This window comes from Gracilinanus agilis, chromosome 4 (genome assembly GCF_016433145.1).
Source record: "Gracilinanus agilis isolate LMUSP501 chromosome 4, AgileGrace, whole genome shotgun sequence".
Taxonomy (NCBI): domain Eukaryota; kingdom Metazoa; phylum Chordata; class Mammalia; order Didelphimorphia; family Didelphidae; genus Gracilinanus; species Gracilinanus agilis.
The window spans coordinates 505,285,281-505,311,076 of NC_058133.1; the positions used below are offsets into that span (position 1 = coordinate 505,285,281).

A 25,796-nucleotide genomic window follows, 5' to 3' on the forward strand; every position below is an offset into this window, starting at 1 on the left:
ATTTATGTTAAAAAGAGATAAAAAGAGAACATGAATTGGTTGTTTGCAATTAAAGACATTAGAAAAATAACAAACCATAAGCACACATAAGCAAAAAATAAGAATATGAGAAATGAGCAAAATCAAAAATGAACGGGGGCAGCTGGGTAGCTCAATGGATTGAGAGCCAGGCCTAGAGATGGGAGGTCCTGGGTTCAAATCTGGCCTCAGACACTTCCCAGCTGTGTGACCCTGGGCAAGTCACTTGACCCCCATTGCCTACCCTCACCACTCTTCTGCCAATACACAGTATTGACTCCAAGATGGAAGGTAAGGATTTAAAAAAAAAATCAAAAATGAACAATTGAATAAGTTTAACAGAGCTGCTTAAATAAAACAGTCTTTAGTAGATTAACAAATCATTACTATCACTAAGTGATTTCATCATTAACCATTATAACAATTTTTATTATTAACAAGATTAATTTTTAATAAGGCAAGAAGAAATTTAAATTACCAAAATCAAAACTGAGACAGGGGAGGTCATAGTGAATTTAAGAGAAGTATCGCACCCAGTTAAACACCAAGAAGACTAAGAATATAGAGAAGAAAGAGAAAATTTACAAAAATACAAAATTCCCAAGCTGATAAAATAAGAAATTGATCCATCTCAGAAGGAGAAGTTATAAAAGTTACTAATTAATTGATTGGTCAAATAACAATATAAAAAGGTACCAAGATATAATGGATTCCTAGTTATATAAAACAACCATAGAACAAATAATCCCCACAAACTTTCTAAAAATGAAAGATGGTTTTAACCCAAATCTGGAAAAAAGAAGAGAAAAGGAAACAGAAGCCATTATCACTAGTGACTATTGTTATGCATCTCTGATATCACTATAATCCAACCATGCCTCATCTTCCTGCAGAGCTTCCATGTTCTTCCACACATTTCTCCCATTAGACTGTGAATTCCTTGAGGGCACTTTTTTTGCCTTTTCTTTGAATTGCCACTACTTAGCCCAGGTGCCTGACATATATTAAATATTTAATAAATGTTGTTCTTCAGTCATTTTCAGTCATGCCTGACTCTTTGTGACCCCATTTGGGATTTTCTTGGCAAAGATACTGGAGTGATTTGCCATTTTCTTCTCCAACTCATTTGACAGATGAAGAAACTGAAGTAAATAGGATGAAATGACTTGCCCAAGATCACACAGTGTCTGAGGCAGATTTGAACTCAGGAATGTGAATCTTTCTGACTCTAGGCCTGGCACTCTATATCCACTGTACCACCTACCTGCCCACCATTTTTATTGAAACTCTAGAGATGCTACTCATTGGTCATTGGACAATCATCTCACATTTAAAGTAGCAATAGTCAAGTTCCTGTTTATAAATTATCTAAAAACCATTTGACCAAGTTACTCGGCCACCATGAAACGGCAGAAGAAAAACAGAGACATGAAGGAAATCGTTCCATTTTGTTTTCTTCTTTGTTTTCCAAGTTTCATAAGTTCTCCAGTCATCCTGAAATTATAAGGTGTGATTCTTTGTTTGGAGATCATCTGAAGGGCATTTACCCACAGGGAACTTCTCTTAATTGGTTGAGATTCAAGGGAATGGACTCTTGTCAAGGAACCTGATAGATTCTCGTTCTCCTATCCTTCCCTTTTCCCCTTTCCTCTCTTCTCTCCATGTGGACAGATTTGGCATTTATTTATGTGTCCTGTGACCCAAAGGTCCCTAGAGTGTAGTAGAGTGGACCTGGGTGGGGGAAGTGGGAAAGAAACCTTTGCCCATACAATTTCCTCCACCCAGAAACATTTGATGGTGACTTGAGCTAGAAGCATATGGCATAGACTGACAAATGTCTTCATGCTCCCCAAGAGAGCAGTTCATAGGCAAATGTTCCAGGGCTCCAGTCTTCTTTGCAGACGAAGGACTATTAATTCCCTGGCCAAAATGATCGAGAAACCTGGTCTTGAATATAGAGAAGAGAGGGGAGATTTCTTGGACACAGTCTTAGTTTTAGAAATTTCACTTTGGAAATATTGTGGAATGATCAAATGTGATAAGACTTTGTTACTAACAACAATACAATGATCCGGGACAATTCTGGGGGACTTAGGACAAAGAATGCTCCCTACCTCCAGAGAAAGAACTGTTGGAGTAGAAATGCAATGAATCATATAACTCTGGAAAACTCACGTGGAAATTTGTTATTGAAATAAAATAAAGATAAAACATTTAAAAAAAGAAATTTCATTTTGGGTAGCTCCAATTTTATGAGTTTCTTCATTTGAAAGCTCACTCTTGGGATCCATGACTTTTTTTTTTTAAATTTTAAACCCTTAACTTCTGTGTATTGTCTCATAGGTGGAAGAGTGGTAAGGGTAGGCAATGGGGGTCAAGTGACTTGCCCAGGGTCACACAGCTGGGAAGTGTCTGAGGCCGGATTTGAACCTAGGACCTCCTGTCTCTAGGCCTGGCTCTCAATCCACTGAGCTACCCAGCTGCCCCTGGATCCATGACTTTTTAAAAAATACTTTGGTTACTATCTGAATATACTTGTTTTTCCTGATAATCCTATCTACTTTATTTTATGCATTTAAAAAGAATTATTCTGAATATGGTTTCATCATTGCCAAAAGGGTCCATGATACACAAAAAGTTAAGAGCACTGTTCTATGGAGAGAAAGGGATTTCCTGATGCTATATTCTCTTTGGAGAAAAAAAAGAGTCACCCACAAAGTTCCAAAGGAGCGGCCTACTTAAAGAACATAGCTGTGTTATTTGCACAGGGGAAGTCTGAAAGGAAGGGGATCTCTTGCTTAGGAGCCCCCAGAGTTCATCTGCTTTCTGAAGAGTCTAAACCACAGGGCAGCAATTGGAGTCCAGGGTAGGGGATGCAGGACTCCATGGGAAGAAGGAGGGATTTATAATAGTTCTACAGGGCAGCTAGAGGTGATATAGTGGGCAGAGTACCAAGCCTGGAGTCAGGGAGACATCTTCCCAGGTTCGAATCTGGCCTCAGACACTTACTAGCTGTGTAATCCTGAGCAAGTCACTTAACTCTGTTTGCCTCAGTTTCTTCATATTTCTCTGCCAAGGAACCTCAAATGGATTTATGACAAGTTGAACACAACTGAAATGACTAAACAATAACCCAAAAAAGCACCTACTATGTGGCAGTCATTGCATTAAATGCTTTACATTATTATCTCACTTGATCCTCACCACAACCCTGTAAGGTAAGTATTGTGATTATTTTACAGGTGTGGAAACTAAGGCAAACTGAGGGTAAATAACTTCACAGGGTCATATCTGAGGCTTGATTTGAACTCAGAACTTCCTGAATCCAAGCCCAATGCCCTATCTACTACAACACCATCTAGATGCTTCTAAAGGGAAAAAAAGGAACTCACAGAAATATTAAATAATTATACCAATAGCAGCCTCATGTTCGGTTCCCTTCTGAGGGAAACTGATGGCCTGAGGGTGCTGTGTGTTTTCTCTGTTTGCTAGTCTGTCATTTCCCTTTTTATGGACCATGGAGAGGGGTGGCTCCTTCTACAAGGGTCCATCCCACTTCTTCCAGTCTCTGTGAGCCAACCCTATTAGCAAGGGCATACCCACACTCCACAGGGAAGTACCCTTCAGATGACCCACGCCAACAAAAAGCCCTCGCCTTGTCATTCCATCAGAGATGGGGACCAGGGGAACGAGTCACATTCCTCAGGGACTCCCAGAATGCCATGGCCAAAGAATCCCTCTCCAAGGCATCAGCCTACCCATCACTGGCCTCTTCTTATCTCACCAGGCTGGTCCTTGGAAACCACCTTTTCCCAAGAATGTACTCCAAGGGTCTTCAGCATGGTAGAACTTGCCAGCACTTGAATACCTCTTTTTTTTCTTACTGTACATTGGCTCCAAGACAGAAGAGCGGTAAGGGCTAGGAAATGGGGGTTAAATGACTTCCCTAGGGACACACATCTAGGAAGTGTCTGAGGCCAGATTCAAACCCAGGTCCTACTTTTCTAGGCTTGGTCCTCTTTCCACTGAGTCACTTTGCTTTCCTCAGCTCGCATAGCTTTTGAGAATATAAAGTCATCTCGATACCATGAATAAGGCTTTGTAGAAGTCAAAATCACATGGAAATCAGAGAAATGCAAACTCAAACACCTCTGAAGAACTATCCTAATAAATTGGCGAATGCATTCAAATGGGTATAAAAATCTATCTTAACCTACAGGAAAGGAGGAGGGAAAGAAGGAGGTTATATGTGTATGGGGGCAAATTGGGGGAGGTGGTTGTCAGAAGCAAAATACTTTTGAAGATGGACAAGCTGAAAAGAGAAGGAGCACTAGGATAAGCAGGAAGGGGGAATAGGATGGAGGGAAATTCACAGTAATCATGATGGGGAAAATGGTTTTTACAACTAGTCTCTAATAAAGGCTTCATTTTTCCAAGAAAAATAAATATATAAATAAAAGGTGAATATAGTTTTTTTTTACTTGGTTTTTTTTTAAACCCTTAACTTCAGTGTATTGGATCCTTGGTGGAAGAATGGTAAGGATGGGCAATGGGGGTCAAGTGACTTGCCCAGGGTCACACAGCTGGGAAGTGTCTGAGGCTGGATTTGAACCTAGGACCTCCCGACTCTAGGCCTGACTCTCAATCCACTGAGCTACCCAGTTGTCCCCTGTGAATATAGTTGTGTTTTTTTTATTTTTTTTTTAAACCCTTGTACTTCGGTGTATTGTCTCATAGGTGGAAGAGTGGTAAGGGTGGGCAATGGGGGTCAAGTGACTTGCCCAGGGTCACACAGCTGGGAAGTGGCTGAGGCTGGGTTTGAACCTAGGACCTCCTGTCTCTAGGCCTGGCTCTCCATCCACTGAGCTACCCAGCTGCCCCCTAAATATAGTTTTAAATGTGGAGACTTCATTACCGATTGAAGGAACCAGGAGTGTTCTAAGGAACCCCAGGACAAGAAAAAAAATGTGATAACTATCTTTGAGTATTAAAAATGTTACTGTATGGAAGAAGGATTAGACGTATTCTATTTGGCCCCTAGTGGGCACAACCAAGAGCCATGAGTGGAAGTGACGAATAAAGTTAAGATTTAGGCAAGATGTCAGAAAAACTGTCTTAACAATAAGAGCTGTCCCCAGATGCAATGGACTGCCTTGTTCCTATACAGGCAGCATTTTTTGTAAAAAATACACCCAGGAAATCTCAGACTAGCTAGACTTCTGAGCAAAATTAGATATCTGTCTGGGAAAAGGAATTCCTATTTTTAACCATATTGTGCTTCGAAGGATGTACAATAAATTCTTTCCATTTAATCAACTGATCACTACAGTGAAAGTAAAAAAGACAAGCCTATGTGTGTGCAATTCAGAAATAGGCCACGAGAAAAGGTAATCTGAGTAATTCAGACCCCCCAAAAAAATCCCTTTTCTATTTCTAGAAGTGGCTGTCTTAACTTGGAATAGACAAATAATTTTCAATCTGATGGGAGTCAAAGACTACAAGAACATCTTTTATAAACTTAATAATGCTATCTCCAAGTCAGAGAGTGCATAATTCCTGATTTCTGGACACTTAAATCCTTAGTATCATTATAGAAGATGAGTAAAATCCTAATCAGTCTTGGGCAACGGGCTCATTCCCAGACTCATTACTAGTACAGGTGGCAAAAAAACAAACAGGAAGGGTATTATATATTGAAACTGTCTCAGGGGACCAAGGGACAGAAATGTGAGAGGGATTTATTATCGATGTTGGGCAGAGCAAATAAAACACTAGTGAGTTTGTTATGATTCTCAAAGGTCCCAAGGGGCTTGGGCATAGACGTGAGAAGGAGATTCCATATGTGATGGCTTCGTTCACTTCCATCTCTTTGTAACTATGGGGCAGAGAAGAGAAAAGGAGGTCGGGGATAAATCTGACTATTGATTGGAAGGGTTAGAAGAGATGTGGCAGGACTTCACATCTAAGAAGTTGAATTAGAGACAGAGAAGGAACAGAGGCATGACAATGAGCAGGGCAGAGAGTCTAGAAATCACAGATTTAGCATTAGGAGGGACCTCAGAGATCATCTGGTTTAATCCTCCAACAATAAAAATAAGAAGTAATACTAAGGAACCATTGGTGGCAGCATTGCAAAGAGGAAAGAATCCTGCGTGTGAATTCTGTCTCTTGCCACTCGCTAGCTATGTGACCTTGTGCAAGTCATTTATCAGCTCTCTGGACCTGAATTTCCTCATCTATAAAATGAGAGAAAGAGGCTTGATGACCTCTAATATCTCTTACAGCTCCAGATCTACGATCTTATGGTTCCATTTATATAATATATTCTATGTGTTATATAATAATAATACTTAATATTTCTACATTGCTTTAAAGGTTTGTAAAGCACTTTGCAAATGTTAACTCATTTGATTAACAACTCTATGAAGTAGCTGTTGTTGTTATACTCATTTTTACAGATGAGGCACCTGAGAAGTTAAGGAATCTGCCCAGAATCACGTAGCATCTAAGTGTATGAGGTGACTTCGGGGCTTTGTGTTCTACCCATTGAGCCACCTCGCTGTCTCTGAGTTCTGTGCCCTACAGCTTCTTCCATACTCAGACAGTCCCCAGATGGGACAAATACTGGTATGAACCCAGATAGATAGCCTTATTACTAAAGCTAGTCATTTTTCCGTGTCTGGACCTGCCCTTGTCTAAATGACGTAGCTTCAGTGAGATCTAGATGGGATCCCTGCCAAAAACGGAACACAGTCATAGGATCATAGTTCTAGAGGGAGGAAGGAACCTCAGAGGCCGTCTGGTCCAACTCCCTCTTTGTCAGTGAGTCCATTAAGCCGCATTTAGAGACATCTCCTATTCATCAGGCTCTGTGCTAAACTCTGAGGATACAAAAAGTCAAAAAATGGTCCCTGCTCCCAGGGAGCTCACACAGATGAAAAATTGAAGGCCAGAAGGAAAAGGTGATTTGCTAAAAGATCACGCAGGGAGTCTCACAGAAAGGATTTGAAAGCAGGTCTGCTCACTCCCAGTCCATTGATCTTTCCATCCAGACTCTACTCCCAACAGCTCTTCACATTACGCCATACTGCTGCTCATGTTTTATGATGTATTGTTCATCGCTTTTATTGTTTCTGTGCCAAGCATAAACTATTGTATACAGGCAGGCATGTTCTTGCCTGCTCCTCGAAGGGGCCAGGCCTATTATGACATGGAATTAGTGCTCGCTGAAACGTAGCAAGTTGGGGGGTTGGATAAATGAGAATGAACTGGAACACTGACCTAGAGAGAAGGACTGAAGTTGTATTAACAACTTCTGTTAAAATTAAATAATTCAAATATGAACAAATACTAAACAAGTTTGGTTGGTTACACTGAGCATCAAGGTTTTTTTAATGAGAATTTTTTTAAAGAAAAGGACAAAATACAAAAATATGTTGCCTGCAGAAGACATAACTAAAGGCAGAAAGATACTTACAGGCTTAAAATAAAAGCCTAGGAAGGATGTGGGGGAGAGGAAATGCATTATTCATTTCCCCAAAAAACAAGAGTGAAAATCAGGATTTCAGACAAAGCCAAATTCAAGTTGGGAAATATTAGAAGAGATTAGCATGGCAGCTATACCATGAATGAAAGAAGGCTCAACAGCAAATGCATGTCCATATTATATACACACACACATATATGTACCTAATGATATTGGAAAAAATTGGCAAGAAAAAGATAATTTCAAAAGGGGGGGGATAAGAGGTGAATTTAATACCCAACTTTTTAAAAGCTAGTAAATAAAAAAAAAAGATTCGCAAGGAATAAATACAGAAATAATTAAAAATGTCAGCTAGATGGAAAGAATTTGCTTTTTATTCATATGCTTATAAGGTATTCCCCCCCAAAAAAAGCAATCCCCTCTCAAGTAAGAAGAGCTTATAAATAATTCATAAAAGGGAAAATTTTGAAGCATTCTTTTTACAGACAATAGCACAATTATTTTTTTTAAAGCCCTTAACTTCTGTGTATTGGCTCCTTGGTGGAAGAGTCGTAAGGGTGCAATGGGGGTCAAGTGACTTGCCCAGGGTCACACAGCTGGGGAGTGTCTGAGGTCAGATTTGAACCTAAGACCTCCCGTCTGTAGGCCTGACTCTCAATCCACTGAGCTATCCAGCTGCCCCCCTCATAGCACAATTATAAGAGTAATCAATGATGGAAATATGATCAGAAGATACTGGTCTAAATGACGTCTAAAAAAGTATTTTCCCAAGAGTAGAGGGGGAGGAGTCAAAGATCAAACTAAACAATAAAAAAATTAGGAATAACAGCAATAACAACACCTAAAAACGGGGGGGGGGGGGGTCCAGGCATAATCTGGGGACACTTTGCTCTGCCAGCTTTGCCCGGTCATTTCTCCCAGACGCACAAGGGGCACAAGCAGAAGCGGGTTCCGGGTGCCTCTGACCAAAGCTGCCAACAGAGAAGCCCGAATCCAAGGGTTGGTGACCTGGGCGGCTTTCTGAGGTCTACGCAGCAGCCAGAGGATGGGCACGACCACCGGGGACCGTCTGGGTAAAACAGCCCATGGCAGGGGCCCGGAAGCCAACCGTTATGAATGTTGCTGCTCAGCGCCCTGGTGAGCCGGAGAGCAGCTCGGGCGGCGCTCCCTGGTTTCAGAGAGAAAACGCGCGCTTCCTGCCTCCTCTGTGCGCTTTCTCCGCGGAAGAATCAGCGAGGGAAGGAGGGCTTGAAAGGGAGACTCAGCCCGCCGTGGCTCTCCACCCAGGTGGAGGAGAATTGGGGTCTTCTTTTAAGAGGTTCCTTCTATCTGCTTCCGGGCTGCAGCCATGGACCGGCTGCCCGTCTAATTGATGGGTTCGGAGGAAAGGAAGAAGAGCCGCTAAACTAACCCAAGACGTGCGGACCCGAGTCGGATCGGGGCGGTGATTTTCGTTTTAATACGAATATTTCGTCTCCTGAATTAGGATTCTGGGAGCAAGGGATGAAGTGCTCGCTTTAGTGAAAAGGAATGAGCAGAAGTGAGCCTAGCGGGTCAGAAGGACGCCGACCTAGACTTGTTCGGGCTTCGAGCACCCTCTAATGGTCAGGAGGGATACTGCAGTCTACACATGAGCTCAAGTTAAGGGCCATTCATCAGCAAATTCCAATATTTGCTAATAAATATATCTAATAATAATATATTCTATTATTATAATATACCATATACAATAATATATTATGTTATTATAACATATAATAATATAATATATAATAATAATGTAATAATAAAATATCCAAGTTCATTCAAACTTTTTGGCTGGAATTTAACTTCTAAAACTACCAAATAATCACCAAAACCAAACACCTAGCTGCCTTGTCACAGAGGCAAAAATTTTCTTAAGGGGCAAATTTACTTCCATGAATATTTATAATCATGGAACAAAATAAAGTTATAAAAAAATTCAAAAATGGAGGCAGCTAAATTGAGGCACAGTGGATAGCGCCAGACCTGGAGTGGGAAGAACCTGGGTTCAAATGTGACTGCATAGCTGTGTGACCTTGGGCAAGTCAGTCAACCTTGATTGCCTAGCCCTTGCCATTCATTCTTTATCTTAGAATGGATATTGCAAAGATAAGGATTTCAAAAAAAATAAAAATAGCTCCGTGATGAACCAAAAATGAGCATGAGATGAGAATCAAATGCAAATTTAAAAGAATTTCTAACGAGTTCTTTTTCAAAGACAATACAATTACTAATAATAAATTGAATTTAAGCAAAAACAGGAAAAGAAAAATGGCTAAAAATGAAAAGGGTAAAATCACAAAGAATGATAAAGAAAAAGAAAATTATTTGAGATTATTTCCCACCATTTCATGCAAATAAAACAAAGAATATAAAAGAAATCAATAAGTACCATGGAAAATATAAAATATACAAGCTGACAAAATAATAGAGAGCCTTAATATAGCAATTCCAGGGCAACATTGAAAACGACTTTAAAGTACCATCCCTTAATATATGAATTCGATAGATTCAGATGTGAAGTCTATCAAATGTTTTAAATTCTTATGCTACTTAAACCATCTTCAAAAATAGAGAAGAAACAGCACCCTACCAAATATTGTTCTGAACTGCAAATAAGTGTAGGATAAGACAATGAAAGAACAGCAGGGATGGATAGGTGGCTGAGTAGATAGAGAAAGAGACCTGGAGTTGGGAGGACCTGGGTTCAAATTTGACCTCAGTCTCTTCCTAGTTGTGTGACCCTGGCTAAGTCACTTAACCCCAATTGCCTAGCCCTTTACTGCTCTTCTGCCTTGGAACCAATACTTAGTATCAATTCTGAGACAGAAGGTAACAGGTTAATATTATTAATGAATTGCAATGCAAAAAAAAATCCAATAAAATACTGACAAATGAAATACAAAGAGCATCCATTATAATCAAGTTGTATTTATTTCAGGAACCCAAAGATGTTTCTAGATTGTGGGAAAATATATCTAATCATACTACAATAAAAGTAATTATAATTAAGATCATATGATTATATCAAAGGATTCAATCGACTAAAATGAAAACCAATTTATGTTTTAAAAAACACACAGAATATTACAATGAAAAGATTTTTAATGCTAGAATTTAATTAATATGTAGTATATATTACATAGTATTAAATATGTAGCATACAACATATAGTAATATTATACTATATAATATGTAGTAACTAAGACAGTATTTAATTAAACCAGAGAGTCAGCATGCTCTGCAGGACTACTTTTCCCACTCACAATGGCAGGTTGGCCACCAGAGAGCAATGATAACTTCTCCCAGGTTTATAGGGCAATCCTGAGCAGTTAGTTTTTCTACTATTGTTGCTCACAAGCCTCCGTCTAGTATATTCTCAACTGATTATCTATTAGTCTGCTGGATTTTAATTAGCTTTTTGGAAAGAGTATTTTACTAAGGTGGCATAATAAAAAGTCAGTTAAAAAAAAAGGCCACCCTCCTCCCTTGCAGGAGTCTAAGGCACCCTCCCTCTCCTACACCCAGTGTCCCTGGGGAGAGTACATTTGGATACTTCCCAATGGTGTGACCTTGGGCAAGTCACTTAACCCTGATTGCTTTCAAACTTAAGAGAGAGAAGTTTTAGCACGGTGCCTGGCACATAGTAAATGCTAATTGACTGGCATGTGGCAAAGGGGTAACAGGAAGCTCCCTTTCTCCCTTTGTGGAGGATTCATAAAGTTCTCCTTAGGTGTGTGGCTCTCTACTGGCTTCCAAGGGTCATTGTCCTCCCAGAGTCCTGACTCTGCCTTTCATTAGTGTGTCTGGTTTGTTCTCTGGTCTGTTGGCTTCCAATAGAGATAATGCTATCAAGTAAGCAACGTCATTGCTCCAAGGATGCTGGCTGGAAGTCCAAATCTCCCAAAGCTTTTGCTATTGACCATATTATTCTCCATTTAAAATAATGACAACTTAATTATATTTGCGTGTGAAGGACACTTCCAAGATATCTCCAAGATTCACAAGATCAGCTATAAAACAATTTTTATAGAAACAAATACAATGATATCCAGTGTCGCCGGTCTCATAAATGTGAACCAATAAAGGTAATACTTCCAAAATTAATTCATGTATTTTATGACACGCCAATGAAAACATCTATAGAATTATTTGTGAAATTGGATGAGATGATAACATTTCTGGGGCAGCTGGTAACTCAGTGGATTGAGAGTTATCCTAGGTTCAAATCTGGCCTCAGACATTTCCTAACTATGAGACAAGTCACTTCATCCCCATTGCCTAGCCCTGACCTCTCTTCTGCCTTGGAACCAATACAAAGTATTGATTCTAAGATGGAAAGTATGAGGTTTTTTAAATATGTATAAATAAATGATATCATTTCTGTTGAAGAAGAAAAGGTCACAAGAAATTATGAAAAGGAAAAAGAACTTTTGTACTGTCTCATCTCAGATTACATCCTAACATTCTAATTATCAAACCATCTGCTTTGGGGTAAAAATTCAACAAGAGGATCGTTAGAATAAAGTATATGATGAGTCCAGTAATCAGATGAATATTGTTAGTCAAGTGTTTGATAAACTCAAGATTGCAAAACACTAGAGAAAGTATTTATTATTCAACAATAATTATTGGGATAATTGGATAGCAGTTTGGTGAAAAATGGGCACAGAGGGCAGCTGGGTAGCTCAGTGGATTGAGAGTCAGGCCTAGAGACGGGAGGTCCTGGGTTCAAATCCAGCCTCAGACACTTCCCAGCTGTGTGGCCCTGGGCAAGTCACTTGACCCCCATTGCCTACCCTGACCACTCTTCTGCCTTGGAGCCAATATACAGTGTTGATTCCAAGATGGAAGGTGAGGGTTTAAAAAAAAAAGTTTGCCCATCACTAGTCTACACACAAAATAGACATGCAAAATTTTTTCAATTAAAAAAAAATAACTAATCCCACTTAAAGCTCCATTAGAAATTCTTGACTAGAGCAATAGAAGTTAACTTTCAATTACCTCTGCTAACAAAGACCGAAATTGCACAAAAAATCCACAAACTTGGGGGCAGCTGGGTAGCTCAGTGGATTGAGAGCCAGGCCTAGAGACGGGAGGTCCTGGGTTCAAATCCAGCCTCAGACACTTCCCAGCTGGGTGACCCTGGGCAAGTCACTTGACCCCCATGGCCCACCCTTACCACTCTTCCACCAAGGAGCCAATACACAGAAGTTAAGGGTTTAAAAAAAATAGGCACAGACCAGCATGTCACACCATTCACCAAAATAAATTGTAAATGGAGTAAACTAAATAAAAATTAATACATATTTTAAAAAGTATAAGGGGAAATGTTGCAGCTTGACTGTAGAGAAATGATAAATGCTTAATAATTTGTGGCTTCCAGGATATCATCAAACATAAGATGGATTCATTTGATTACATAAAAATGAAAAGGTTTTATTATAACAAAAAGCAATATATCTAGCCGCTAATCTAATATTCCTGGCAGTCTGTCTATTCCTCCTCTCCTTAAATCCCCGACTACTCTACATGCCCACGATGGTGGTGGGAAGGAGCTCAACGATAACCTTTGCCATAATGCAGAGTCCCGACCTTCCTTCTCCATTTCCCCATTGCCCACGGGCAGGGTTACGGACAGATGCTTTCCACGCGTTCTGCTCTGTGTTCTTGCTTACATACATCAACTCGGTCTCTCACATTCTGAAGCTACTTTTGAAGACGAAGCCACTCTGGTCCCCTCATTCATAAGGTGACTCTCAATTACACACATCAATAGATTTCAGTAATAAAGCCTCAGTCAAGAGAGTGGAAAGTACAGTCCCAAATATAACTAATTTTTCTGAGTCAAATCACAGATAATGCCAAATCTCACTTGAGTTTCAACCTAGCTCTACAGTCAAAGAGAAAAGACAGAAATGTAAAATATGATCATTTGTGGTATAGTTGCATTCATTCATTCATTCATTCATTCTCCCTCAGAACGTAAATGCACTCAGAAAATGATACTAATGAATAAAAAAACTAAGAGAGCAGCTACCAGTAGTGAGGCAGTATGGTACAATGGCGGGCAATGGCTACAGAGTCAGAAGCCTGGCCGTCATATCCCACCTCTGCCACTTACTGGATGGTTCCACCTTGAAGAGTGATTGAACTCGAGTTCAAATCCAGCTTCATGCACTTTCTACCTGTAGGACCCTGTTAGCCTCAGTTCAGTCATCTACAAAATATACTGGAGAAGGAAATGGCAAACCATTCAGTATCTTTGCCAAGAAAACCCCAAAAGAGTCGTCAGGACTGAAATGACTGAAATAACAACCCGATCTTGAAAAAGTCACCTAACCCTACTGAGTTTCCATTTGTCTAGAAAATCAGGAGAGCAGACTAGATGGCTTCCAGTTCTAGAACTATAATCCAAAATAGGACGACGGAACTTATTAGAGATTCTTGGTTCCTTTGAAATTCTTATGAAGCAATTATGAATTCTTACAAAAAAATGCACAATGAAATGGCATCATACTGTCTCGTATACTGCCAGGTTCTCAAACATTTATACCCCAGCAGTTAAATTAATTAATTATTAATCAGGCAAACCAGAAAGCCTGAAGTCAAAGGGAAAACTTTATATTTTAAAGACTACAGTAAAAATAGAGCTTGAATTTTTATAAACTAAAATTAATTGTTAGGTTTGTGGTTATTCTCCTAAGGAAAGGAATTCTTAAACCTGAAGTTTGTGAACTTTTAAAAAATATTTTGAAAACTGGTTTTAATGTATTTTATTTCCTTTGTAAGCCCATATTTAATTTTTGCATTTGTAAACATTATCCTGAGTTTGGCACAAGACTTCATCACACTGCCAAAAAACAGAGGTGACACCAAGAAGGTTAAGAATTTAAGTAAAGAGCCTCAATTATCAAGAATTCTGAATTCTTTTCTTACTTGATGTCTTCTGATTTAGCAGAGTTAGTGGAAGCAGCAGTAGCAGTAGCAGTAGTGGTAGTAGCAGCGGTAGTCGGAGCAGGAGCAGGAGCAGGAGCAGGAGCAGGAGCAGGAGCACCCAAAGTCTTCTTCTTTGACCTAGAGGCTAATTCCGCTGCAGAGAGAGAGAGAGAGAATGAGACCTGGATTAACCCTCAGAGAAGTACAGCTGACAATTTCATCAGCAGGATGCTTTTTCTTTTTTTTTTCTTGTGTTTTTTGAATTGACCATTTTTATTTAATTAATTTAGAATATTTTTCCACGGTTCCACGATTCATGTTCTTTCCCTCCCCTCCAACCCCTGCCCCCATAGCCGACATGCAGTTCCACTGGGTTTTACGTGTATCACTGATCAAGACCTATTTCCACATTACTGATCATTTCACTAGGGTGACAGGATGCTTTTTCTGAGAGGGGTCGAATCAAATCTATCACAATTATATCCGTTGAACTGGTGTTTCTACATGCATCACTTAGATCTTCACAATTTCTACAAAAAAGAGCTCATAAACCTTTAGTAACTGCTTTTCTAAAAATCATTTTAATTGATAACTTTTATTTTTATATCACCTTCATTTCCAAATCTGCTCCTCTCTCTTCTATTCAAAGAACCATCCCCTTGTAACAAACAATCCTATTTTCTCTAAACTAGCCACAAAAGTTTAGGATTCCTTTTTTTTTTTATTTTTTTTAAACCCTTAACTTTCTGTGTATTGACTTATAGGTGTGGAAGATTGGTAAGGGTGGGCAATGGGGGTCAAGTGACTTGCCCAGGGTCACCCAGCTGGGAAGTGTCTGAGGCCGCATTTGAACCCAGGACCTCCTGCCTCTAGGCCTGGCTCTCAATCCACTGAGCTACCCAGCTGCCCCCAGGATTCCTTCTTTTTAATGTAATTTAACATGTTAACATGTTTTTCCTGAGGAACATTTTCTGAGCCATAGAGTGAAAGAGTCCAGCACTTAATAAATGGTTTTGATTGAGTCACGGGATCTCAAAGTTCAAATGACTCCAGAATTATGGAACTTTGTTATCCATAGTGCCTTACTCATCCCAGTATCTCAATCAATCAATAAAGATTTACTAGGGGCCTATACCATGCTAAGGACTATTCTAAGCCCTGAGAATCAAAAAAAAAAAAAAAGGCAAAAAACAATTCCTGCCTTCAAGGAGATGACAATCTAATGAAGGAGACACCAAGCAAATGAATATGTAGAAAAGAGATATAGACAGGATAAATAGGAAATCATTAACAGAGAAGGCACCTGTGCATTGTTTTGGCCTTAGAAAGCAACAGAAAGGCACATTGAACTTGGAGTCAGAAGTTCTGAATTCAAGTTCCGACTAGAAAAGAGGAAAATAGCATGTAAAAGAGTGGTATGATTCTATAAAACAGCATTAGGAATACTACTACTAAAAATAAGCTAAAGTCGGGAATGCTAAGGCAGTGGAGAAGTACCAGGATACCAAAGAAAGGGCAAATTGGACTTTGATGTCACAGGACTTGAGGGTAAGTCACCTCCCCATTCTGGGCTTCAATCTCTTAATAAATAAAGGAATGGATGGCCTCTGCTTCCTTCCATTTCTACATCTATCCTAATAAAAAGATGCTTTGTCTTGTTTTCTGATCTATGGAGGGGTATGGGAGGAAAATCAAAGGAGGGAAGGCAGAACTGTCCAAATTTTCAGGATACTTCCTGAGAAAATGAAGAAGCTCTGGAATGACCACAGAGCGCAAAACTGTATATTTTAAGTAAAGCATCGCTGCACCTTTTCTCTATCGGGCATTATGAAAGCCTTCTTGCTCCCAGCTCACTCTCCAATTTGGCATTGCAAATTACCAAACCTCTGATTAATCCATGAGGCACCTGACATGAAGGTAACCCATAACTCTCTATAACTATTTAAAAGGCCCTCTCAGAACCCCAGGGTTCAAAACAGTTTTGTTTCTAAAACACTTTCCATACCCTCGAGTAGAAAACAGTTAGCAATGAAATTTAAAAGCAATTCAGAGAATAAAAGCTGTCAGAAAGATAGACTCCATCATCTCAGGAACTTTCTGCCTAAAAATTGCTTTTATATATTCCTCTTAGTAGTTTACTCTCAGCTTCCCTGTTCCATCAATGTCTTGGCCCACAACAAGAGAGAAATGGGAAGGAGTAATAGCTTTAAAATCAGAGGAAACTGGTGTTTTTCAGTGTTGCCTCTGACCTTAGGCAAGGTACTTCAGCTCCCTAGACCTCAGTTTTCCCATCTATAAAATGAGGGATCCCTTCCAGCTTTAGGTCTATGAGCCTATGCCCACATATATATGGCTTCTAAGTCGTCTTCTTGTTCTAAACCTATGAGTCTATATTCAGCTCTTATGTTGCTTTTGTTTTCTCGGCCAAGGAAAATGATCTTCAGAATGAGGAAGAAAATAAAAGTGATTATGAGGGAGTGGAAGCCCAAAATAAGCAAGCAGACAAAAAGAAGGCTCCAGCTGCCTTGGATGCATTAGGTCACCAAGGCAGATGGATTTCATCACAAAGCACTGAGAGAGCTTATGGGAAAGGAGGTATTAATGAATTAATGAATTAAGTGGATCTCTGAACAAGTGAACAATGAAAGAAGTGAGAGGCAGAACTGGAAAGGGGTGAGTGTTGTCCCAATTTTCAAAAATAGAAAGAGAAGGACTGAAATCTTAAAAAATATATAGACTGGGAAATCTGACTTTGATTCCTCACCAAGTCCAGGGCATCTCATTATTAAAGGGATGGTTCATAAGTCTTTAGAAACAGAAACAATGATCACTAGGAGTCAGCAAGACTTTATCCAAAAACAAAGTGGCAGACAAACTATATGTTCTTTTCTGACAAAGTTACTAGACTAGTAAAGTGGAGAAATGCTATGAACATAATTTTAGCACCTTCATGAAGTCTCTCAGACTATTCTTGTCAGACAAAATTAAGAAAGGAGGGCTAAGATAACTAGCAGGCTCAGTGATTAGGCAGGCTCAGAATTAGTTTAATGACTACACCCAAAGACTGATTCTTAGTGAATTAATGTCACCTTGGAGGGAGGCCTCTAGTAGAGTATACCCAGAGAGCTAGTCTTGGTCCTATACTAGTTAACGTTTTATCAACAACTTGGAACAAACACCAAATGCAAATTATATAAACCTTGTAACTTAGCATATTGGACAACAGAGTGAGAATCTAGAAAAATCTCAGTAGATTATATCAATGGACCAAATTCTATATGATTTAACTTATTAGAGCTATTATTATTTAGAGCATACATTGTAGAGTAATTATGCCTGCAGTCTCATTTCCCTAAACCAGATAAGGCCAAGACCCATAGAACATTAATGAAGTGGACCAAAGATGGGCACATCTTGAGCTCTTCCTGTAGGAATGTTCGTGTATTCTGGATGTCAGTCAACAAACACTTGTGGTTACCTTTGAAAAAAATTAATACTTGAGAGCCAGATCTAGAGATGGGAGGTCCTGGGTTCAAATCTGACTTCAGACACTGGCAAGCCTTACTTAACCCCCATTGCCTAGCCTTTACCGCTCTTCTTCTGCCTTGGAACCAACATGCAATATTGATTCCAAGACAGAAGGTAAAGGTTTACAAAAAATAATACAACTAAAGTAGACCTCCACTTGGGTTCAAAACATCAATCCAACAAAGAGATGATGAGGGATATCTGGCTAGACAATAGTTCAAGTGGAAAAGACATGGGAATCTTAAAGAAGAGGGAGCCAATAGCATGACAACACAAAAGTTAATGCAGTCTTAGAGAAGATCGAAGAAGACAACTAAAACTAAGTGAAAAAAAGAATTCCCCTAGACTCTACCCCAATCAGACAAGATCTGGAGAATACTGTGTTGATTGATGGCTACCACATTCAGTAAGAATGTTGACAGACTAGGACATATCCAGAGGAAACAACCAAGAACCAGCCATCCTCCCCTTAGGAGGGCAGGACTTGGTATTACAAAAGAAAGAGTTACTTAAGTTCTCCAGAGAATGTGGCTGATTTCTAGAAACAAGCCGTAGGCATGAAACAACTGGGATTGCCTATGAAGCCAAAGATCTCAAGAGTATTCTCAATAAGGTAATCAATCCAGGGTCATATGAATTTTTCAAAGCAAGAATTAGGCTTATTTTTTTTAGGATCAGCTGAGCCCAAATTGGATTGTGACTGCCCCAACAGCTGCCAGAGATGTTATTATTCTAATTCCTTGTAATCTTTTTTCTTCTATTATACAGTTTGGTTTCCAAGGTAAGACATCTGTTTCTCTGGGAGTGGGTATTTTTCACCTGAGAGTCAATTTCTGTTTAGCAAGCATGAAAGCTGAACAAGGAAAATGTATTCCAAGGCATGAAGATGTCATCTTCTGGTTTACAAATTAATTATGTGTTTATGAAGCCGTTTACACCTTCTTAGTTTTTCCTTCTGGATTTTAGCATTCCCAGATGATGATGCCACCCTCTCCTGGGGTGGAATGGCTCTGTCAAGGACAGTCCCTCAGACACTGGAATTAATAAATTTCAGTCCACTCAAAAAATCTCCAGACCCTGATGAAAGAGAGGTGGCTTTTGCAATAGAGCTCAGATGGAAAGGTAAATCCAAGGGAAAAGTACACCCTAATCAGGCTGCCAACTTGGTGTCTTCTAGATTTACTGACTTCACACAAAGCTGAGCCAGCCTGGGACTTAGAATAACGTACAGAAGTTGAGTTATGCCACGCCAGGAAGTCACTGAAGCCTAGAGACATCCAGTGCTGTGTTTCCAAAGCTCAGAGTTAACTGTAAAACTTAGGCTGGGTCTAAGCTGTCTAAAATAATCCTGGAGGTTCTGGCCAGTGGAGACTAGAGCCTCAAAGTGGGATTCTAAGCCAATAACAGTTTTAGTAGAAAAAAAGAGGCCAATGCTAAATTTTGGGGGGTGGGAGTAAATCAAAGTTTTAAATATAAGGTGAATAGAGAAGTCACAAGATAAAATCTTCTCTAGTTTAAATAGTTTATATAATAGATTGTAACATACTGACATATCTATGCTCTATGGTATTTTTACTTATGTTACTAAGTATTTATGTTACTAAATATTTTACTTATGTTACTAAATATTTCCCAATTACACTTTAATCTGGTATCTGCTCACAACCAACCTCTGGCCAAGAAGACAGAAAGCTTAAATGTCTTGCCCTGAGACACATAGCCCTTTTGTCCCATCCCCCTTGTACAAATCCCATCCTTACAGTTAAAGGCAAGACTCAAACTCAGCTCTTCCTGACTCTGAATCCCAGCTTGTGATGACCACATGGCCTCTCCAGAGGGATACCTTTTCCCAATATGGTTCCCTAGGACACAAGGGATTTTAGTAACTTTTGATGCCAGGTTCTGGTTTTTACTCACCTTTCTTGGACATCAGCAATAATTTCCGATCCCACTCTTCCTCTTTCGCCACGACAGCTCTGCGGAGTCGGGAACCCATGTACTCTAAGAATTTTTTACGCATCATCAGTGTTTCCCGCTCGAGCGTGGTCAACGAGTGTAATGGGGTGTGTGCTAACCTCCTATCCTGCAGTGCACAAAGATTCGTTACTCTACAGCGATTGGATTCCAGAGATGAAAACCCAGGAGAAACAAAGAGCATCTCCTGTGCTGAACCTCCTTCATTTTTCTTAGTCCAGATAAGGAGGAAGAGAACCCCACACCTGTGCCATAGTACCTGGAAGGTTTCTACTCTCTTACCCTGAGTTTGCTGAAAGAAAAAAGAAACTGAAGGACACCAAAGAGAGACTGAGCAGACTCCAGCTATGGAGAGGGCACAGCTCCTCCCAAAAGGTGGGCTGCCTGGGATTCAAGGGTGTACCTGGAAGAATTTGAAGTATGCATAATCCACAGCAGTTCCCACAGCTGATTTGTCTCCTTGGACCAGTTTAATTGGAAGCAGGATGTCAGCCCCAAACTGTATGAGTCTGTCCACCTGCAAAGGGCAGAGTCTTCATCAAATAAAGTAAAACCTCTGTGGGCAATCATGAAGCCACTTTACCCATTCCCCCTTTCTTTGCTGAGATAGAGTGGGGCACTGTATGCATAGATATGATTAGTATGGTTTTCCATATGTTGATTCGTTTTGTGAACCATTCCTCTTGCATCCCCTTTTTTGATTTTTTTTTTATAATTAATAGCTTTTTCTGGAAGGAAAGATACTGTAGGGCATGTAGAGAATGTAAAAACAAAAGATAGCAATGAGCTAACCAATGATGATAATAATAATAATGAAGCCACCTGGGATTTTCAAAATTACCATTGAAAGGAAATATGGGGAATGGTTGGATAGCACAATTGGCTGGAATACCAGATGAGACATTCAAATCTGACCTCAGTTGCTTCCTAGCTGGGTGACCCTGGGCAAGTCACTTAACCCCAATTGCCAAGCCCTTACTGCTCTTCTGTCTTAGAACTAATACTAAGACAGAAGATAAGAAAAGAAGATGCTGTTTTTGTTGAGCCATTTCAACACTATGTGAGCCCATTTGGAGTTTTCTTAGCAAAGATACTAATCTTTTCCTTGCCGTTTTCTTTTCTAGCTCATTTTACAGATGAGAAAACTGAGGCAAACAGGATTAAGTGACTTGCTCAGAGTCACACAGTTAGAAACAGAAAATAGAACCAGAAAAGATGACTGCACACAGAGTTCGCTTCTCTGGCCATTGTCCAGCCAAAGAACGTACAAACTACCAGTGTGGAAACTATGACATCTGGGAAATTGATGGCTGCTGATATACATTCCCATTGCTTTTCCCCTATGTAGGATCCTGAATTTAGAGCTGGAAAGGTCCTCAAAGGCAACCCCTTGCTAACAGCTAGCATTTCTCTAACACTCTAAGCCTTAGGAAGGCTTTATTTTCATGTGTGAGCTCATTGGATCCTCACAACTACCTTGTGAGGTATATATGCCATCATTACCTTCATTTTATTATAGATGAGGACCCTGAGGCTAAGAGGGATTAAAATGAACCCTCGCCGGGGTTAAAAAGCTTCTAAGTGACTGAGGGAAGATTTGAACTCTGAACTCCGGAGTCTAACATTCTACCCCATCCACATCTGACTGTCTCCTAATAGACAAGGAACTAAGGTCAAAGGATTAAACCCTGGGTCCTCTGGCTTGAGAAGCAATGTTCTTCCCACTGACTTCTGGGACAAGCACTGCTCAAATACTCCTACGTCTTGGGGAAGCCATGCCCTGCATCGTGGGATACCAGGGAAATAAGGGGTCTTGAGGTATCCCTTCCATCATGGTTGTTCTCAGACAACGAGCATTATTTCAACAATCAGCTCCTTTTCATTATAGTGAATCTACTGTTCACCAGCAAGGCTGTTATCTGCATACACCCAAAGAAATGCTTAAGGAAAAATGGAACTATATAATGATGAAATGCTTTCAATATTTAAGCCCAAAGGAGGAAAAGCAGCCAAGTTTCTTTTCAGCTCCTCAAACGTAGTTACAGGAATAAGACCCAATAAATGAGGCAGGGTCGCATGGTGGAGACAAGGTCAAGAAGTCCTGGGTCCAAGGTCCTCCTCTAACCCAGGGCAAGTCACAGAACCTTCCAATGCCACCTGAGACTATCCATTGCAGCTCAGGCACTCATCTACATTGGGCAAGGGAATTTCTCCAAAGGGAAATCCCAGATCCAATCCAAAAGAAAATATCTCAACTAGAATGTGAGTGCCTTAAAGACATGTTACAGAATTTCTCCTGGGCCCTCCCAATACTTAATGTAGTATCTGGCAGTTAGTATGTGCTTAGTAAATGCTCATTGGCTCGGCTTATTGGTGCTTCATTTTTTCTATATGTTCTAAGCTTAACATAGTGTAAGTGCTTCAAAATGTATTGGTATCTCATTTGCCCATCATACATTTCACACTATTTCCCTTATTCCAACCCCCCTTTTAGAAATGGCACTAAGACTCTGGGGATGCATTGTACAATGCCAGATTATTTCAGTATGTCGGTTCGTTCTTTCTGAACTGTTTTTCCCCTCTTTTTCTTCTTTATTATAAGGGATAGATTTCTGGGAGAGGATAGGGGTGAGGAATATAAGGAGCTACCTGGCTTCTCCTATCTCTTCTTTGGGGTCAAGCTTGGTCATTACGATTTCACAGCATCCTTTTTTTTTTGTCATTGTTGTGTTGTTGACTGTCTCATGCCATGATTCCTCATGAGTAAAAGTCTGCTGTCCTAGTGTCAGATTAACCTCCCTACAGGACTCTTAGAGGGTCACATTTAATGTGATTTTTGATGGAATAGATTGAATAGTTTGGCTACTTTGCATTTTTTAAAGGGAACAAAAATGACAGAAAAGATAAACCAATTCATCTCCTTTCACAATTTCATCATGGAAAAAATAAAGAGCTGACACAGATCCCACCATGGACCCCGGAACAGATAAAAATGAAGAATCACTTTAATTGCCACAAGAAATTGCTATAGGATGGAAAATGACTTTTCACATTCCATAAATCAAGTCCCTACAAAAGGCATAGCCACACAGAGAGCTCACCAAAGCCATTTTACCATCCACAGATCTTTTCTGCTCGAATGAAAGGTTGGCCGCAGCACAAAGAGCACTGCCTACCCCTTTAGTTAAGGGTAGATTTGGGTCTGCTCCCCGGAGGAGAAGTTCGTGCACTGCCTGCAAAAAACACAAGCACTGAATATTTGAAGCAAAGTCAATCAAATGATACAAACAGCTTTAGGGGGTGCTAAAAACAATCATCAAAATTTATATCCTAGCTGAAACTACTATGTATCACACAGAAGATCTAAAAGTTTTTCTAATACATCCTACTTTTGTGTACAATACAGTAGGACCTTGTTTTACATGACCAATGCATTCCCAAGTCTCTTCATGTAAGCTGAAAACTGGGTATAAGAGTAAATCCCATTATTTAATAAGTATTTCTTATACGAACATACCTGGGCACTTTATGACATTTTTCAGGCTTCTCAGAGCTCCCAGCATCACTACTCTTGTACTTTGGGACCATTATTAATGACTAAATAGTGTTCATGAAACAAATACAGGGCACAACTTGTTACAAGAGAGGACTCTGGCAAAGACTAATGGGATTGTTTGGGGCAAAACAACATAAGAACTCTCACTAAGGTTTCTCAGAGTGAGAATGAGCATGACTGGGTGAACTGCTGACAGACCTTATGTGACTTGGGAAAATGGCACAGATTTAGTGTGTAATTAACATTTTTATTTTACATTATTTTTCTGCCTTAATTTTTTTTAGTTGCCAATTGTGTACATCTGAATTCTCATGCAAAGAGGTCCTACTGTAATGGACTGACCCATCCCCCAATCAATTGGCATCTTCTTCATTTCCAGGTCTTTGCTACCACAAAAAGAGCTGCTGTAAATGTCTTGGTGTATATGGAACCCTTCGATTTGTCAGTGGCCTCCCTAATAAGCCAATATAAGAGTGAAAAGGGGCTTTTATGGGTTCAATATATTAAAAGATGGTCGCCAGAGAATTGAACTATTATCAATCCTCAATTAAGAATAATCTCAAATCAAAATTGACTTTTATGGAAGTTTATTTACATGAGAAGAGAGAGAGAGGAAGTAAGGAAATAAGACTCTATCCCACTAATTAATCCGGGTAGATCTTAACCCTCAGCAGAGGGTTAAAGGGCCTGAGGGCAGGAGGTGAATGGACCAAACTCCACTCACAGAGTCTATAAAAGAAGGTTCTTAATAGAAGTTCAGGAAGATTCAGTCTTTAAACTTTAAATGTGGAACAGTCTCAGTCACGAACCAGCAAAGCTTCCTCAGGTCCCCTTCACAAAACCAGAAGCCCTCTCACTCACTCAACTCCCTCTTTTTAGAGGGATCACTTATGCGGCACTTCCAGTGCCTTCCCCTAGCCTGTGTGTCCAATCACAATAGATGATTCTCATAGAACACCAAGGGGACCAGTCAGTTGATTCTGATTCATCATTCACTCCAGCACACCTGGGTTAGGACCTCCCAAGATTGGAGGTGTGCTCACCTTTGGTGATTAAATCTAAAGATGGGCAGTGTAGACTTAATCTAATTATCACCCCTAGCAGAGGAATCTCTGTTAGAGCCAAAGGGTATGAGTATTTTAGTCACTTTTCAGCATAATTCTCAATTGTTTTCCAGAATGTCTGATCCCATTCACAACTCCAAGAGTGAATTACTGCATCCATCTTTCCACATCTTCTCCAGATCTCATTGTTTCCCATCTTTTGTCATTATCCAAACACTTTAAGTAGAAAGACCATATGAAAATATTTTTAGCACAGATTCAGCTTAGATGCCTACTGAGAAGAAATTTTAGACTTTTAGAGGCAGAGGACTTGGGTTTGAAGTGCAACCACTTCATTTCTCTGGGTCTCACCTTCTTTATAAAATAGAGGGGAATAGAGAGAGTGCAGATGCCCTATAAGATTATTCCCAGCTCTAAATCTGTGATTTATGATATTAATTTTTGTTTTATCAACTGATAGCACAATCAACTCTAATATTTTAATATTAAATATCCACTAAACTTCCCTTTAGTGGTCCCTAGGAACATTTTTTTCTAATAATCTTCTGTTGTTCAACCTTGTGTCCAACTCTTTGTCACTCCATCTGGGGTTTTCTTGACCAAGATACTGAAATGGTTTGCCATTTCCTTCTCCATTTGATATATGAGGAAACTGAGGCCAACAAAGTGAAGTGACTTGCCCAGGGTTACACAGCTAGGAAGTATCTGAGATCAAATTTGAACTCAGGTCTTCCTAAATTACAGGTGCAATTCTCTGTACAATACCAGATCCTGTGGCCATCATCTGCCTCCAAAAAGATATGGTACAAAGATAAAAAATGATAGGATTGAGGGGCAGCTGGGTAGCTCAGTGGATTGAGAGCCAGGCCTAGAGACGGGAGGTCCTAGTTCAAATCCGGCCTCGGACACTTCCCAGCTGTGTGACCCTGGGCAAGTCACTTGACCCCCATTGCCTACCCTTACCACTCTTCCACCTATAAGTCAATGCACAGAAGTTAAGGGTTTAAAAAAAATGATAGGATTGAAAGAGAGGAAGGGAGGGGGAAGGGAGAAAGAGAGGGAGAGAGAGGAGGGGGAAGGAAAGAAGGGAAGGAGCAAGGGACGGAGGGGAATAGGGAGAGAAGGAGGGAGAGGAAGGGGAAGGAGAAAGGAAGGAGGAAAGAAGAGAGGGAGGGGAATAGGGAGAGAGGGAGGGAGGGAGGAAGCA

The 25,796-nt window shown here is 40.0% G+C and overlaps 1 protein-coding gene across 1 annotated transcript in view; it reads right to left on the minus strand.

The window, feature by feature from the left end:
• Positions 1-25,796, minus strand: part of ANKMY1 (ankyrin repeat and MYND domain containing 1) — a 101,176-nt gene that overhangs the window by 28,962 nt on the left and 46,418 nt on the right. Inside the window, 4 exon segments of the mRNA XM_044675634.1 lie at positions 14,771-14,799; positions 19,883-20,078; positions 20,373-20,486; positions 23,071-23,202. Coding sequence (XP_044531569.1) covers positions 14,771-14,799; positions 19,883-20,078; positions 20,373-20,486; positions 23,071-23,202 — 471 coding nt within the window.